The 19,032-nt window shown below is 40.7% G+C and overlaps 1 protein-coding gene across 3 annotated transcripts in view; it reads right to left on the bottom strand.

Annotated features, from left to right (window-relative positions):
* Positions 1-19,032, bottom strand: part of LOC116990479 — a 128,217-nt gene that overhangs the window by 14,480 nt on the left and 94,705 nt on the right. For 2 of the 3 annotated variants that reach the window (XM_033048199.1, XM_033048198.1), the window contains 2 exons: positions 12,751-12,915; positions 2,366-3,770 (listed from right to left, as the gene is read on the bottom strand). In XM_033048199.1, the coding sequence (XP_032904090.1) occupies positions 3,648-3,770; positions 12,751-12,915 (288 nt within the window). In that variant the 3' untranslated portion in view covers positions 2,366-3,647. Of the gene's footprint in view, positions 1-2,365; positions 3,771-12,750; positions 12,916-19,032 lie in introns of those variants that run through there. The other variant, XR_004416555.1, reaches the window with a different exon arrangement.

A 19,032-nucleotide genomic window follows, 5' to 3' on the forward strand; every position in this document is an offset into this window, starting at 1 on the left:
AATATATATTACATAATTATATATTATATTATATAATATATTATAAGCAGTTTATAATATTATAAGAATACCTCTACAGTAACATCACCCTGTCTGCTTCATCATTAAACAAACTCCAAACAAACAAATATTTTTGCATAGCATGTTTCAGCTTCAGAAAGAGTTTGCCCAGTCTGGTTCATGCAGAGATGAAACAGACATGCAATCATTTGTTATATCCCAGTATTAATGAATGGATACAAAAAAAATCAGTATTCAGTATCACATATTAACTTACCAAGGCTCCTTCAATATTATTCCCCAAAACATATGGCTTCTTGACTGGAAGAGAAATGCTGCCTTCTCCAAGTTTCCTCAGTCACACATGTCTTGTGGTGGACATGTATTGGCTTTACATCATCATTTCTAGGTCAAAGTCTGACCGTTTCCTACCCAACAGCACAGTGAAAGCAGCATTTCCGCAGCCTGCAGTGGTGGAAGGGCAGTTAGCTACGGGCAATGAAATTGTTTTGGTAGTAATGTATCCATCCCTAGTAAAAATGGACTTTAAAAATGCACAAAACTACACCTCCCTTCTTAACAAAACTAGTCTTCAAGAGCGAGCCTATATACATAAATTTTGGGTGAAGATAGGGGAGGATAGCCGTGCACATTAAACTTTACATTAAAGTTGACAGTCATAACCTTTTCCCCCCAGGGTGGAAATTTCCAACACTAGAGGGCAAAGCTATAAGATGAGAGGAAGAATGTTTAATGGAAGATAGACACAAAATGCTGGAGTAACTCAGCGGGACAGGCAGCATCTCTGGAGAGAAGGAATGGGTGATGTTTCGGGTCGAGACCCTTCTCCAGACAGAAAACACAGAAATGTTTAATGGAGATGTGCGGGGCAAGTATTTTTTACCCAGAGAGTGGTGGGAGCTTGGAGCGCACAGCCAGGGGTGGTTGTGGAGGCAGATACCATTGTGGCATTTGAAAGGCTTTTGGATCGGCAGTTGCAAGTGCAGGGAATAGATGGCTATAGATTATGTACAGGCAGATGAAATCATGTTCACTTGGCATCATGTTCGGCACTGACATCGTGGGTCGAAGGGCCCTTTCCTATGCTGTATTGTTCTATGTTCTATGTACCATGGTTATCAGCACTATGATATTTTTTAGCAAGATGTTGCCATAAATAGAAAGCTGACCTGATTTCCATTGGATGGAGTACCTCAATTCTTACCTGGGTTGAGATTAAGAATTCAGTTCAGTCTAGAACTAGATTTATAAAAACGATCTCTGCTTTGCCAGCAATGTTATCATTTACTGCCATCCATAATTGCCCTTGAGGGGAACCATCTTACTGCCATCCTCTGTTGAAGATACTTCCACAATGCTGAAACACGGGCTTTTCCAAGACTTAGAAGTAATGATGAGAGGACACCAATATATTTCCCAGAATGGTGTGCAATTTGTTGGAAAATTCAGGCGATGATATTCCTCTGTGCCTGGAGCCCAACTCAATCTTGGTGAAAACGTCATTGATGATACATAGTGCACTCACTATGAGCCACTGATGAAGGGAATACATATATAGTATGGCGATTGGGGTATCAGTCAAGCAAGCTGCTATCTTGGATGCTGTCAAACTTCCTAATGTTATTGGAATTGCACTCATCTAACCTAGTTGAAAATATTCCATCTCACTGAGTGCCTTGTGGAAAGGCCTCGAGTGTCAGGAAGCTAGTCACATGTATAGGATACCGAGGCTCTGACCTGCTCATCACCACAGTATGTTGAGCTTTTGGCAACGGTATTGCCATTGACTGCCAAACGTAGATGATCAGCCTTCCAACTTGAACATGATCATTGTCTGACACCTTTGTAGCACAAATGTAACTTGCCATTTATCAGCTGTTATCGCAGTCTTACTTTTACTTTACTTTATTAATTTATTGAACATGTTAAAAAATACAAACACAAATAAACTTGTAAGCAATAAAAGAGAAAATAAAACACAAAGGAAAACAAACAAATAAGTAACTCAAATAATACAAATAATATCGTTCATGTTCAAAAGGGGTAAGAAGAAGTTCGAAAACTTTTCTGGTCCTACCCCCTCTTATTTTCTATACATTTTCATGGAAAAACAGAATAATGGGAACAAATGGACCCAAAATCTGTTGACCAGTCCACAAACAAGAAATAACCAAACAGAAAAGAAAATCATTGGTCCAGCTCATAACCATTCAATCTTTTGTTTCTGAAGAGTGTTTTTAGTTTGAATAGAGTCTTACATTTTTTCAGCTCATCATGGCTGTTATTCCAGAGACTAACACCCTTTGCTGTAACACAATGGAATCTTACTATCGCAGTCAGAATGTTATCGCAGTCTTACTAAGTCCAGGCATAGATTGTTTCATTCCCTGAGAAACTGCAAATATATTGAACAATCAGCAGCAAACATCCTCAGTTCCAATCTTATGAGGTAGGTCCTAGGCAAAGCCCAGGGAAACTCCTGCTGGATGTCTTGGGGGCTGTGATAATTGACCTCTGCACCACACTATGTGAGTTATGATTCCAAGGACTGGAATATTTTCCTCTGGATGCCCAATGACTTCAGGTTTACCAGGCCTCCTGATGCCACAATCAGTCAAATGCTGCTTTGATATCTACAGCAGTCACTTTGCTTCACCTCTGAAGCTCAGCGAGTGGTCCTGGTGGAACACAGAGTGGGCATCAGTTATCTGGTTAATGTGGACTATATGCAGTTAGAAGTAACTGTTGTTGTCACTATCTGTCACTTTGCTGATGATGTAGACTGACTGATACACTCCATAAAGATTCCTGGAAAGTTTCATTGCCCTTTCTCACCAATGCTACTCCGAGTTACAGTAGTCCTCGGTGCACATTTCCTTTACATTTCCACTTTAAAGCAGTACTGGACAGTTCTAATCCTTCACATTTAATATTAATCTGGCCATACAACATATGAAAATACTTTGTGAAAATAAAAATAATTTGCAGTAAATAATTTTCCTAGAATTGTTGTTCATTGCCCTGCTTCAGGTCAGGATCCAGTTACAGCACTAATTATACTATTCAAACCTATTTAATGTCAATGACATAAACCCGTCCTCTCTCTTTTAATGTTGTTTTCAGACAGATGTCATTTTAACCAGATTCAGTCAGAGGCAAATAAGAATGAATGAGTTTCCTGATTATTTACTCTATTTCCCAAATGATTAATTTACTCCCTGTCGCAGTTACATTTACCATTTATTGCATTGTCTTACATTGACCTATCTTTTTGTTTTAATTTCTCAATATAAATCAGGCAATTGAATTCACCCCCAATCAATGATGCTACTAATTAGAACTTACATCTTGGTCTAATGTTCACTGATATCCACAAACCATCTTTTTCCATTAATATAAATATACACAAATATCTTAATATCTGATTCAATTCCATTGCCTAATCAAAAGTAGTAGGTTTTAAAATTAAGTATTGGGGAAATGAAGTTAAAGATTAGAGCTCATACCAAACCTGGTTTACTCCCTACTGCAACTGAAAGGCAATGTACACCTGGAATATAGTGAAAGATATAAATCCTGAAAACTCCTCAAATTTCTCCCACATGTTGAGGTGCTTGCAGCTATTATCATTCTGTCCGATTACAGTAGATGATGCGACTTTCCCTTCGTGCACGCTCGGCATCAAACACCAGCAGGTGGCTGGCCAGGGTTTCTTCAGGACCAGTCATGATCAGTGATGGATTATTCTCCTGCAGAACAAAAACAAAAATGAGAATTCGCACAGACGAAAACTCTGGTGGGGCAATCTTCAGTCATATTGTATTAGAGAGAGTGAGAGGGTGGGGGTGGGAGAGTGCAAGGGAGAAAGAGAGAATGTGGGGGGGGGGGGGAGGGAAGAGAGATGAGTGAGGGGGAAATATAAAGTGGGAAAGAGATCAAGTAAGTGAGAGAAGGTAAGTGGGGAAAAATGAAGTGGGGAGAGGGCAGGAGGTTGTGAAAGAAAGGGAGTAGAGTTTACAGAAAGGGAGCAGGGGAGGGAATGGAAATGAATAGGAAATATTTTTTGTTGGAAAAGGGAATGGCAAGTGCAGAAAATAGTGGGCAGAGGGAAAGGTGGTGGGCAGAGAGAAATGGGTGGGGGAGAAATAAAATTGCGGTGATAAAAAAGGAAATTGGGCGAGAAAAAGAAAGTGGTTCGAGTGAAGGGAAGTGGTAGGAGAGTAAGTGAATGGGGAGATAGCATGGCAGAGAGAAAGGGAGTGGTGCAAAAAAGAAAGGCAGGTGAAGAGAATGAGGAGAGAAAGGTAGTGGGGGAAAAAAGGGTGAAGGTAGAGAAAGCAAATAGGGAATAGTAGAGAAAGCAAATAGGGAATAGTAAGGCATTGGGATGAAAAAGAGAAAGATGCGAGTGAGAGACGAGTGGAAAGCAGGGTAGGAAGAAGTGTAGTCCAGATAACTATGGGAGTTGATAGATTTGTATTCGACCATCCGTTGATAATCTGTCTCCTTTAATGAAGACAGAGTGATAGAGAAAGGGGAGAGAGGTGTTCAAGATAGTCCAGGTGAATTTCAGGGAGTTAATGGTGATAAGTTAATAATGTCCATGATTTCTGCGCGGATGCAGGATATAACCGATGTAACCGACAAAAATGCAGGCATAGCTGGGACCATGTGAGTCCATCTGATACCCCTTTACAGCTCTCAGTTTTCAGCCATGGCACATTGAGTGCTTATCTAACCCTGTTTTAAATGTGCAAAGTTTCCAATCCCACCAAACTTTCGAGTGTTTATTCCTAGATAGTGAAGAAAAGGTGCTTATTTCCACTTTAATCGTTCTACATATTTGCAAAAGATCTATATCTCTGGTTAATGACTTCTTTGAGTTTCCAAATCTTCAACACTTTTATTAACTCCCTCCTTGCTGATCTTTTCTTCTCTGGTCCAGGCAATGTCAGAAGAATAGAGAACCGTAAATGGTTTGGAGAATTCTTTGGAGAATATTGATTTGCGACGTTATGGATCAGGACCCTTCTTCAGACTGATAGGGATGAGAGAAGGCTGGAAGAGAGGTTGGGCAGGCTAAAGCCTGGCAGGTTATATACAGGTTGGGGGGGGGGGGGGGTTGATAGGCAAATGGTTAGATAAAGACCAGAGAAGACAAAACAAAAATTGTGAGATAAGGATAGCAGAGTTGTAAATTGTGATGCCAGATGAAGGAATGTAGGTGGAGGGGGGGAGGGGAGGGGAGTGGGGGGGGGGGGGAAGAAATGGGTGTAAGTCCAGGTGGGGCACAGGGAAGAGGAGATAGGGGGAAAGAAAGAAGTGGGGGATGGAGGGAAAAGGGCAGTTGGGGGGATTAGTTTAATTACCTAAATTTGGAGAAACCAGTGTTCATACTATTACATTGTAAACTCCCCAAGCGGAATATGAATATGACTGTTCCTTCAATTTGCATGTGGCCTCATTCTGGCATTGGAGGAGGCCCAGTACAGAAAGATCAGTATGGCAATTGGAAAGAGAGTTAAAATGATTAGCAACTGAGAGATCCAATAGGCCTTGGCAGACGGTGCACCAGGTCTATGCTTGGTCTCGCTGAGAAAAAGGAGGCCACATCAACAACATCGGATGCGGTAGATGAGGTTAGAGGGCATGAGCTTCCCTTTCTCTCCCTCAACTGTATAATTCTCACCCCTTTCCCTTTGATAATACCCCCCAGGATCCACCTTTTATCCCTGTGGTCGCCACGAACAAGAACAAGCCTGTAGGTCGTAATGATGCCGAGAATGAGGTCGGACAGACAAGGACCACCGAGAACAAGGAACAAGGACGGACTCAGTGGCCGACGATACCAAAGTCCCAACGGTCGTATGCGGGGGAAGCTTGGAACCCCCGAAGACAGGAGAGTCGAGGCAGGAGCCGCTAGAAACGATGGATGTGAGGTGTGGACCGGTAGGAGAGCGACCAGGGTATTATCTCTAGCGCCTTCAAGGTCGGTTACAGGAGGCGCTCCTTGGGACACAGGGGTGGTCGGCAGAGGAGAGGGACGTCGAGTCTCGGGCCTGCAGGCTTCCTGGATCGGGAGCGCTCCAGGACTTCCAACATGTGGACAGGCGTTTGGACTGGTTGTGTTTTCTGGGTTTTTTTAAATTTTAAACAACGGCAACATTGTGACGACTGTCCATTTGTGGTTGTGCAAAGGAATTCCACTGTACTGTGCATACGTGACAATAAAGAACCATTGAAGAACCAACCTGGTTCACTACCATTTATTTTGCATTTCTTTACCTTGATGGCCTCCTCAAATGTCTTATCACATACTTCTCCTGTAAGAGAGGCTAGTTTTCATCCAGATTTGGATTGTATTCTAAGGAGTGTCAGAGGTTGAGGGAAGAATTGATAGAATTGAAGAATATATAAAATTATGAGAGGCATGGATAAGGTACAGTCAGACGCTTGTTTTCAGGATGGAAATGACCAACTCTAGAGGGCATAGCAACAAGGTGAGAGGGGGAAAGTTTAATGGCCATGTGTGGGTCAAGTGTTTTTTTGTTTTGTTTTTTCTCTACACAGAGTGTGGTGGGGGCCTGGAATGCATTACCAGGAGTGGTGGAGGAGGCAGATACAATAGTGGCATTTTGTAGGTTTTTAGATAGGCACATGGAAATGCAGAAAATAGCAGGTTATGGATCATCTGCAAGCAGATGAGATCAGTTCAGCTAGGCATCATGTTCAACACAAACATTGTGGGCGGAAGGGCCCGTTCTGTGCTGTAATGTTCTATGTTCTAGAATTTTCTTTTCTTATTTGACTATCACCAATGTTTGGCTGACTGGCCCATGACTCATGCATTGTTGCTTCCATTTAAAGAAGATCTGATAACAGCTAATGTGTTGGCACTGGATCCATTCATTATCATGGGAAGTATTAATGGGATACAAATAAATAATGTTTGCCTTCACTAGGCAGGGCACATGGAAAGTATCATGGTTAGGGGAAGCTATCAAGCCAGCTGTACAGTCCAGATATACACATTTTGGACGTCCAAACTGAAATTAAAATGGCACTAAAATTATATTCTGCATGGTGCATGGGGGAATGAGCACATGTAGTGATGTCGAGAAACCACAGGGGGGCAGTGCAGCCTTACAGCAAGGTAATGTATTCTGTAAAACCTGTATTTTGGTAAAATGGAGTTTTACTCACCCGCATCTGATCACTGAGTAATTTCAAAAGAGAAAGCAAGACACTATTGCACACAAACAGAAAGGGAACTACAGAGGCATATTAAACAAGGGGATGGCCTAGTTGGTTTATGCGCGGTTAGAGAGGTGATTTGCAAGGTTATCAAGCTGGGAACAGAGGTGAGAATTATGCTATGTTAAAGTTTAGAGATACATTGAGAAAACAGGCCCTTCGGCCCACCAAGTCCATGCTGACCCATGATCACCCGTACACTAGTTCCATGTGTAATCATGAAGATAGCAAGCTGGTAACTCTACTTTCTTGGAATCCCCGAAGACCGGAGAGTTGAGGAGGGAGCTTTCCGGTGTCCACTCGGAAAGGGATTTAGCACATTTCAGAATACTCTAACAAACATCTACAGAAGTACTGTGGAAAGTATCCTGACTGATTGGTTGTGGCCTGGTATGGCAATCCCCACACACAATTACTCAAGAAGGTGCAGAGACTGGTGGACTCAGCACAGTCCATCAAAGACACAGCCTTCCCCTCCATTGAAATCATCTATGAGGTGCTGCCTCAAAGTTGGCATCTACCAAGGATCCCCTTACCCTCCAGTCGATACCATCTTCTCACTGCTACCATGAGGTTTGAAGTCTGAATTCCCACACCACCGGGTTCAGGAACATATACTTTATTATAACTATCAGATTATTGAACCAACCTGTAAAACACTAACACTAATCCCACCTTGGAAATGGAACACCTCATACACTACCATGAACTTGCCTATTTTTCTAATTGCGTTTTACACTCATGTGTAGTTTTTTTTGCAGTTTTCTTTCTTTTAGAAATTTTGTCTAATATATCTATAATTCGTTTTTGTGTTTGTCTGAGTGCATGTACCTGTAATGCTGCTGCAAGCAAGATTTTTCATTTTACCTCTACCTCATCGTCCTTGTGCATATGACGATAAACTCGAATGACTTGGCTGCAGGTCACAGCTCATCGAGTAGGCATGTGTGCTTTTTAAAAGTAGTAAAGGGTTCTCTCTTTTCTTTGGACAATGAACTTCAGATCACTATGACCCAAGGGATGAAACAGAATTTCCTCAGATTATTTCTAATCCTTCTACCAATTACTTTAAAAATATGACCTTGTTTTTTTTTAATCCCTCTATTAAGGGAAATTAGAGCGTTCCTGGTTACTCTATCTCAGTTCCTCATCACTTTATATGTCTAGAGCAGTGCTCCTTAAACTGGCGAATGGTTCACCCAAGGGCGAATTAAATTATTTTGGGGTGAATGAAACTAGAGGGGTGAATGAAGGGTGAATTACTTAATTTATTTAGATATTTATATATTTTGTTCTATACTTAAAAAAGGCATTGCCAATAAAGTGGTTAGTAAGCTCTTATTGGTTTTAACGGCAGTGGAGCTGGAAGTTTGATATGTTTTTTTCTCTCTACCAATGGTTTTCTAATTTCAAAGCAGCAGGATATTTCCCAAATTTACTGAAATATAACCTTTTAGGGAACACCAGACGAACTAATGGGACCATAAATTTATAAATGGCAACACTGGAGGATCGCCGTAGGCAACTGTTGAACCGTAACTCTACTTTGTGTAGCAATTTAGCTGCTGCCAAAGTTGATATTTGGTGATATTGTGAGCTTTTGTCGGGGAGAGTAATAGAAAGTTATATTAGTTGGATACTAATATATTACATCACTTACTCCATGGTTTTTTGAACTAGTCTTCCAAGAAAAAAACTGCAGTAATCAGAGCCCAAAAGGGTATGATAGGGCTGAAGCCCAGTGTTTAGATGTTAGAATGTTTTTTTTTAAATCATTCTAATAGAATGATTTTCCAACTATGGTGGTAATTAAACTTTTTTTTTTCGCTCCTAGTTCAAAAAGTTGGAAAAAAAACATAAGAAATTAATTTATGTTTGTTGCTCATGCGACAAAATAAATTACCAGTATATATAAAATTATACACAAGGGAGAATAAGATGAAAATTACCAAAAAAATAGGAAAATTTAGTCGAGGGTGAATGAAATTTAGTGATAAGACTCAAGGGTGAATGACACTGAAATAGTTTAAGAAGCACTGGACAAGAGCACCCTCCATTTCAAGGAAAGCAGTCCACCTGATCCAAACTTTCCTCATTCCTCATCCAGTTCCAATTCCAATCCCGTCCTTATCTGTGTGGTGGCCAGAACTGTACATAGTCCTCAAGCCATGGCTTAACATATTGCATCAAATTCTAGCATAACCTCCCTGTTCTTATCCTACAAATTAAGGCTAATAATAGAAAATTACACAAATACTTTCCTAACCACCTAATTAACTTGCCTGTTACCTTTAACAATCTGTGGAACAGAGCTCCCTTTATGATTCCTCACAACTCAACATCTTGCCAGTTTTTTAAATCCCCATGTCTTATTTCACTTACTGAAATGCATTAACTCACACGTCATTTGCCACTTTTCTGCTCAGCTAACCAAGCCATCGATACCTTCTTGCAAGTCCAAACATTTCTCCTCTCTGTCAACCACACGGCCAATTATTATAGATATATCGTCTGCAAATAACATAATCAAGCCCCTTGCATTCAAGTCTAAATCATTAATATATTTTACATAATGTAAGGACCTACTACTGGGCCTTGTGGCAGCCTTCCAGTCACAAAACACCCATCAACTAGGAGTTACAGGCAGTAAAGAAAGCAAATGGCATGTTGACCTTCATAGCGTGAGGATTTGAGTATATGAGCAAGGAGTGCAGTAGCACTAGTACAGGGCCCTGTTGAGACCTCACCTGGAGTATTGTGTGCAGTTTTGGTCTTCTAATTTGAGGTAGGCCAATCTTGCTATTGAGGTTCACCAGTTTAATTCCCGGGAAGACGGAGGACTGACATATGATGAAAGAATGGATCGACTGGACATATTCACAGAAATTTAGAAGGATGAGAGGGAATCTTGGAGAAACATATAAAATTCTTAAGGGATTGGACAGGCTAGATGCAGGAATAATGTTCCCGATGTTGGGGGAATCCAGAACCTGGGGTACCAGTTTAAGAATAAGAGGTAGGCCATTTTGGACTGAGATGAGGAAAAACTTCTTCACCTAGAGAGTTGTGAATCTGTGGAATTCTCTGCCACAGAAGGCAGTGGAGGCCAATTCACTGGAAGTATTCAAGAGAGAGTTAGATATAGCTCTTAGGCCTAACGGATTCAAGGGATATGGGGAGAAAGCAGGAACGGGGTACTGAATTTGGATGATCAGCCATGATCATATTGAATGGCGATGCCAGTTCGAAGGGCCGAATGGCCTACTCCTGCACCTATTTTCGATGTTTCTATGTAACTATTGCCCTTCATATGCTGACACTGAACCAATTTTGGATGCACTTGTCACTTTCCAATAAAACCATGTGCCTGCAGTGTGAAATTCTGTCAGGCGCCTTGTCAAAATCACAGCAAACACATCAATGACATTGCCCTCATGTACGCTTATTACCTCCTCAAAAAATTCAGACATGACTCTCCCTTAAATAAATCCACACAGATTGTTCCCCATTAATCAGTGCCTTTGTACATAAAAGTTTATTATTATCCCTTAGAATAGGTTCCAAGTTAAATTAACTGGTCTGTGATTACTTGGTTTATCTTTAAAGAATACTACAAAATTAGCACCATTGACCAACACTCCAGAGAGGATTAACAAATTGTAATCGGAACCTTCACAATTGCCTCTCTTGTTTTTCAATAAATAGTCTGGGACATATTTCAGCTAGGCTGGTTACACTCAATTACCAAGAGAACAAAAAAAACTAAATATACCTGAAATTTGAGGATGCTGCAAATAGCAAATCGGGCAGCAATAAAAATAATAATTCTGGTCTATTAATTCAGATAAGATTAATAGGTTCGTCATAGTAGGGGATTTTAACTTTCAAAATGGCGACTGCAACTGTCAATGTGCCAGGATCCTAGACAGGATAGAAATTATAAAAAGTGTTCAGGAAAGTTTCCTCAGCGAACATGTAGAGAGCCTGACAAGGGAGAGGGCAAAGCTTTATCTATTCTTAGGAAATTGGGACGGGCAAGTGACTGTAATGTCCCAGGGCAAACCTTTTGGGACCAGTGACCACAGTTTTATTAGCCTTGAAATAGTTGTGAATAAAGACAGGGCGGGCCTACAAGTTAAAATTCTGAATTGGGGCAAGGCCAACTTTTTGTGACAGGAACTTGCTAAAGTTGATTGGAGTAAGTTGTCGGAGAGCAAGGGATGTTTGGAAAGTGGAATGCTTTTAAAGGTGTGATGACGAGAGTTCAGGGCGTGCATGTTCCTGTTATCGTGAAGGAAAAGCCAGGTAGGAGTAAAAAAGCCTGAATTATGAGACAAATCAAGACACTAGTCCGGAAACATTTAAAAAACATTTGGACAGCTACATGGATAGGAAAAGTTTAGAAGAATATGGGCCAAACGCAGGCAGACAGAACTAATGTAGATGGGGCATGTTGGTCGGCAATTGGGCCAAAGGGCCTGTTTCCACGCCGTATGACTCTGACTCTAGAAGTTAGAAATCAATCCTTTCCTAGTTCAGGTAAAAGGTCACTGGATTGAAACATAACCTCTGTTTTGCTCTCTATTGGTGCTGCCTGTCCTTTGTTCTCTGCTTTTGCTCTCAGTTTCTTTCTGATTCCACAGCCTGAACTCTAATTGATTTTCCCATCCTGTCTGTTAGTACAGGAGCAAGGAGTGCTCCTAAACTAGTACGCAGTTACTGTTCATTAATTATTACCATATTATTTGAATTTGTATCAAGCTCAAACCAAGTTCCTGTTCCGTAACATCTCTATTTGGAATCCACATGCTTGGACATGTTGAGCGGTAACGTGAATTTAGTTGTGCTGCACTGGCAGCCTAATGTCCTCTACTTAGACTTTCGAGATACAGTGCAAAACAGGCCCTGTGGCTCACCGAGTCCGAGCCGACCACTAACACCACCCTACAAATAAGGCACAATTTTTAAACAATTTTTACCGAATCAGCACCTTAAGGACTCCGATGCAATGTTTAAAAGGATAGAAAGGAAGGAAGGGCAACAAGTGATAGATAAAACACTGCCCTGATGATTAATTTAAAGTCAAAATTGCCACACAAGCAAAGGCAAGTTACGTTTTGTGCAGAACAAAATCTCAAACAATTTGAATGGCTTGTTTTGCTGCTGTTAGTTAAGGAATGTTCGCCAGGGAAACTCCGTGTTCTTCTTCACAACCACCAGAATAGGTCTCAGTTCAAGTATCATCCAATGCTCAGCATCTCCAACACTGCAGCACTGCTCAGTTATGTGATGGATTGCCAAACTCAATCGACGTTCACAAATTATATCCTAAAAACAATTTCAATTCAATGAATGAAGCGAACACTTGATAATAACCATTGCAATAATCATACAAACCTTCAGAGAGGGTAGCGATGTAGAATTCAATATAAGGAGAAAAAGCAAAGGATCTTTAATAATTATAAAGTTACTTACAGCAATGGCTTGTATAAAGCTGTCCATCAGATAATAGTCAGCTCCTCCATGCCCTCTCAGCTGAGTTTGCTGCAGTATAGAATAATCCAAGGGGTACTCCTTTTTAGTCTGTGTGAGGAAATCGAAAACTTTCACGGGATGCTGGCCCTCACTTGACAGCTCACCCTGCAAAACAAGAAAGTAGAAAATGTGAGGTAACATGATAGCAACGAATAACGTGAATAATAACGCGAATAATAATGAACACTCGGACAAAATCACCTGGGAAGGTGAAGAAAATAAAGTAGAGTTTATGCTCTAGCTACACAAAGCACTGGTTTTGCCACAATGAAGGAAGGATGTTTGGAATGCAGATTTATCAGACTGATACCTGGGTTTAAGTTACATTACAAGGAGGAATTTGAAAAACTACGGTTGAATTTTCTGAAATTTAGAATACTGAAGGGTAACTTGAGTTTAGCTATTCACTGGAAGGAATAAATTCTGCTGCCTGGGAGTATTTGATTAAGGGATAAGGTCTAAAGCTTGAGCCAATTCTTCCAGTGGTCAATTTAGGACAGATTTTAAAACACAGAGAGTGATGGAACCCACCTGCATTTAAAAAAACTGCCTAGGCCCATTTTATTTTTCAATCTGACCGTGGAAGATTTTGGTTCACTAAATTAATAGTATAGAGCAAAAGCAGATACTGATCACAGACTCAAAGGGTCCTGTTGCTATGTTGAAGGGTCCTGTGGCTCCTGTTCCTCATCAGATAAGTTAGTTATCCCTTAATGGTTTGTGAGGGCTAGATTTCTACTTCCTCTCTCTGAACCACTGGTGGCTTTTGCCAAGTGCATAACAAACATGATAACAAAGGAACATGGAGCCATATTCACAACGAGTCTGAGCTCAAATTTATTTGCAACATTTCTTCATAATAACTTCAATAATATGTCCAGAACATTAGTCAAACAATAAACAGCCAGAAATGTATTACTTTTTAAAGATTTTAAGGCATTTTTGATCCTGTCCAACTGAGAAATTCCAACTCCATTCATCTGATTGAAGTGATGAGCAGTTGAACAGAACATCAATATGAACAACACTGAAAATTCCCATAGCAATGTCAAGAAAAAACCCCATCTCGGAGCCCAGACTATCGGTGTGAATCATACAGTCATATGGAAATGAGCCCTTCAGTCCACCATAATCGTATATTGATGGAGACCAAGACCTCAACGGTGGAACAGGAAGAGGATGATGCTGACTTTAGTGGAGTGTCACAACGGCTGGGAAGGTGGATGAAGGCTGCAGCAGAAAAGGGTCCAAAGTCGTCTTGGATTCCATGCCACTGGATTCTGACCCAGGTCTGTCAAGAACCGTGTGGTGGCTGTCAGTGCACCAGTCTCACCACCGTTAAACAAAGTCACGCACAAGCGTCCTCCATGAGAGGACAGTCATACTCGTTTCGATGATGATGATTGATGGTGGGAAAGTTATCAAAAGGAATTCTGAGAAAAAAAAATGTATTTGATCTCTATCCAGTGCAACCACGTCTTTCCTGTACTGTGTTGACTAAAACTGTGCATTAAACCAAATGCGGTCTAACTAGTAATTAATAAAGCTGCAATCTTATGTCCCATCTTTTATATTCTGTGCCTCAACCTATGAAGGCAAGCATTTGTTATTGGTTCTTTATGGCCCTATCTACCTGTACTCCTACTTTCAGGGAGCTATGAACTTAAACCTAGAGGTTTATCAACATTCCTTAATGCCCTACTATTTATCCTACCACTCTTGAACTTCCCAAAATTGATTCATCTTGCACATCAAAATTAAATTCCAATTGCCAGTGCTCCGCCTAACTTTCCATCTGATCTATATCCTACTGTAGTCTTTGATAACCTGCCTTGCTATCCACAATATCATCAACTTTCCTTCCCAACACCAATCCTTTAGCTGTTGGTAATAAATACTAAGCTTCTAAAAGTGTATTTTAGATTAGTGGTTAAACCCATTGAATGAAGATAGCATTAAGATGACAAATAATTACACTGTAGCTGCAAATATCGAATACATGCAACTAAAGTTCACTGGCCCCAGCCTGTGCAGCCATTAGAGGACTCCAGTAAGCAAAAGCAAGGTAAATGGAGAAAAGATCTATTATTCTGGGTATGTGCTATGAAAACAAACAAAAAATAAGTGCATGCGTATTTGATAATATAGTATTGTTTTCCTTGCCAATTTTCTCTCCTTCCCTTAATCTGCCACTATTAATATTTCCTTGTCTACAGTCCTGTTTGTGCCAGTTCCTGACCAAGTGGCCAGTCCTCGAAAACAAGGCCAGATTTCAGATTATTCTACTGTTGGAGACAGTACAACGCAACCTGGTCCCACAAGGGCCCAGGGAGGACAGAAGCTCACATATTGTTTCTATCAGCATATCTTGGTTTGATTAGAAATTGGAAATAAATTCAGAACATGCTGGATTAGCACTTCATTTATGCATTAGCATTCCAAATATGAAGAGCTGGTCATAGACTACTGCAAGCAGGGCTGGAAGGCAAGGTGTATGCCCATCGAGGTTGGCTGCAGAGGTTTTGCAGGGCAATCGCTCTACAAAGCCTTGAGTGCACTGGGCATCAACGGAGAGGCGAGGAGAAGGGCCATCAAGAACACCACAGAGGCAGCGGAGAAGGCCTCGAGATGGCTCTGGATCAGGAGAGGAGGTCCATGGGAGGAGCGAATGCCACCTGAACACAAGTCGTGGTCTGATCAACCACGGCTGGGTCGCCTGGGCGAAGGTGTCTGATGTTGAAAGACCTAAAACACCCAATGACCCCAGGTTACATCACTGATGATGTGTTCAGGAGCATCTATCTATGTATTTGTATCAATTAAGCAGAATACATGAACAGAAAAATAGAGAAGAATTTTAGGTCAATTACTTTCCTCAAAACCATTCAGATGAAAGGCAATCAATTTGAAAAGTTCACTTTTTTTTTCTCTCCTTTCAGATGAAGCCCGCCTTACTACGTATTTCCAATATTTTCCAGTTTAATTTCAGATGTCCATCATCTTTAGTTTATTTGCTTTTGTACTATGAATCTTATTTTTCTTCCTGCATTTTAGGGATGTTGGCAATGTTAGCTTGACCATCATTTATAACTCTTTCCTAAATTAATTGGTAGGTAGTGGTAAGTTATTGCAGCCACAATGCTATTGAATATGGAGTTCCATGATTTAAAACCAGTGACTATAAAGACACAGTAATATATTCCCAAACCAGGTAGATGTGCAACTTGCGGGGAAACATGTTGCCTTTGTCCTTCTTGGTGGCAGAGGCTGTGCTTTGGGAAATTGGAAGTAGAAAAATAAGAAATTTGAAACAATTTGCAGTAAAGTGGCACAGTGGCCGACTATTCTGATAGAAATCGATTACCTGTCCAGTGATTCAGAATTAACCATTCTGATGTGTATCACGGACTTGGATTAATCTTCTGAGCTACCAAGAGAGATTTATTATATAAGTTTAAAATATAATAAAAATACTTTGAATGTCGATTGAATTGAATGAATACGAGGTATTCATCCAATGCAGCTATATGGACAAGCTTGCTGTGGTCCTGCTTCCAAGAAGGAGCAGTGCTCAGGAATGGGATATCTTTTCCTATTAGTTGTTTGGGACAGCTAAAAATAAATGGATGGCGTAAAAAAACAGCCTTTCAAGAGCAGAAAAGATGAGGAACTGCATTTCATACACAAGGTGGTAGAATATTGGGCAGCACCTGCATGAATTTTCAATCTTTTATGTAAATTGACAGAACAATGTGTTAAGTGAGCAATTTAAATTCCACTGTGTGAAAGCATCATGAGGTCAGAAAAGGAACTACATCGCGACCAACATTTACTTTTATAAAAACAATCTTTTGAACTCATAAAACATTTCAAAGGGACCTGAATGCCAAGTGCAGGGAGCTTTGCTATACATCTAAGCCATGCTGTATCTGCCCCAGTAGATCCTGGTGCTAGCACTTGTTGCATGAGCTGAATGATATGACAGTCTTAGAAGATACATTTAAAAAGGGCAAGAATTACATTTTGTACATTCATCTGAATTAACCTATTGCACCTGAAATAAATATTAACTTAAGAATAAATTGTGCTTCTAAACATTTTTTTATAAACATATTGACCCTGTTACATCTCTTGCTCTGCGTTGCATTTTTCTGCATGGTGCCAGATTTCTATATTCTTTTAATTATTTCTTGAGCAAATAGTTAATTTGCATTTAGTCAGTCTAAACACAGGCAAATTCCCCGCAGCACCATCTGTTCCAAGCGTGGCTTCACAATAATAAGTGCCTCATCGTTCCCTCATGGGACCCATCCCCATTGATTTTTCATCAAGAACATGGTTCTGAGACACTTAATTCCCATCAAGCTATCAGCTGCTATAGGCACATTGTGATGGGATCCCAGGAGCATTTCCAATGACATAATGATATTATGAATCAGGCAGACCCTAGATGGAGACTGACACCAGGATTGAGATTGAGAGGAGACTTGATATAAGTATATTAAGTTATGAGAGGCATGGATAGGGTAGACATTCAGGTGAGGGGGTGAAAGTTTAATAGAGATGTGTGGGGAAAGTTTTTTTTACAGTGTGATAGGGGCCTGGAACATATTGCCAGAGGCAGATATGATAGTAGTGTTCAAGATGCATTTTGATTTGCATGGAAGTGCAGGAAATAGAGGGATATGGATCATGTTCAGACAGATGAGTTCAGTTTAACTTGGCATCATGTTCGGCACAAACATTGTGGGCTCATTGTTTCTGGGCCCATTTCTGTGCTGTACAGTTCTAGGGTAGACAGTCTGAAGAAGGGTCTCGACCAGAAACGTCGGCCATTCCTTCTCTCTAGTGATGCTGCCTGTCCCGCTGAGTTACTCCAGCATTTTGTGTCTACCTTTGATTTAAACCAGCATCTGCAGTTCTTTTCTACACACTGTACATTTCCATTAACAGTTTAGTTTAGAGTTTCAACACGGAAACAGGCCATTTGGCCCACCGAGTCCATGCCGACCATCTTTCACTCATTCAAATAAGTTCTGTTATCCCACTTTTTCATCCACTTCCTACAACTTTATAGGGGCCAATTAACCTACAAATCCGCACACATTTGGGTTGTGGGAGGAAATTGGAGGACCTAAAGGAAACCCACGCAGTCACATGGAGAACGTGCAAACTCCACACAGACAGCATATGAGATCAGGATCAAACCCGGATCTCGGGTGTTATGAGGCGGCAACTCTACAAGCTACGCCACTGTGCCTGGGAAAGATAAATAGTTCCAGAAAAGGGGAGAGAAATGAGCAATATGCCAGTAATATAATTCAATATTTTGTCTATTATGCAAAATAGAAACATAGAAAATAGGTGCAGGAGTAGGCCATTCAGCCCTTCGAGCCAGCACCGCCATTCAATATGATCATGGCTGATCATCCAATATCAGTACCCCATTCTGTTTTTTCCCCCATATCCCTTAGCCCTAAGAGCTAAATCTAACTCTCTCTTGAAAACATCCAGTGAAATGGCCTCCACTGCCTTCTGTGGCAGAAAATTCCACAGATTCACAACTCTCTTCACAATTTCAGATTACCAATCATCACCTGCACCCATATTTGAGAAATGACAACCTGGAAACAATGGATCAATCCCCAGCAAGCAGCAGCACTTCCAGCAAGGGAAAAGGGGGACAAATAACTGCAATCATGTTGGACAAAAGCAGTAAATAGCAAATATGAAAATAATGATATCAATTGTTCCAGGAGTACAATATCTGAACTATTTTAAAGACAGAGATAGACAACCATTATACTGAGACATCTCAGCTGTCTGATCTATTTATAGTACTTTGTGTTTAGAAATGAAACTTTGACAAACAATTGTGCTGTCAGGAAAACACACCCGATACTGTGTTCAGCGTGATCTGTCGGCTGAGCCATAAATGCTCTTCCTTTGTTACTTGAATAGCGGAAACCTTCATCACAAACAACCTCGTTTCTGACAGGAGGGGAGGAGTTGAGTCCTCATGAGCTGACAACGAGTTTTCAGATCATACTATTACATTTCTAATTTTATTTTTCTTGTCAATTCATTGGCTGCTCTCCACTCTTGGGCTGCAATTCTGTCAAATGGTGATAGTCAGCAGCCAAAAGAGGGTATCAGTACAGGTCTCCCCCTCCCCCACCCCCACCCCTCTAACTCACACATGATGTGATTCTCAACACACCT

Source organism: Amblyraja radiata, chromosome 31, assembly GCF_010909765.2.
Source record: "Amblyraja radiata isolate CabotCenter1 chromosome 31, sAmbRad1.1.pri, whole genome shotgun sequence".
Lineage (NCBI taxonomy): Eukaryota > Metazoa > Chordata > Chondrichthyes > Rajiformes > Rajidae > Amblyraja > Amblyraja radiata.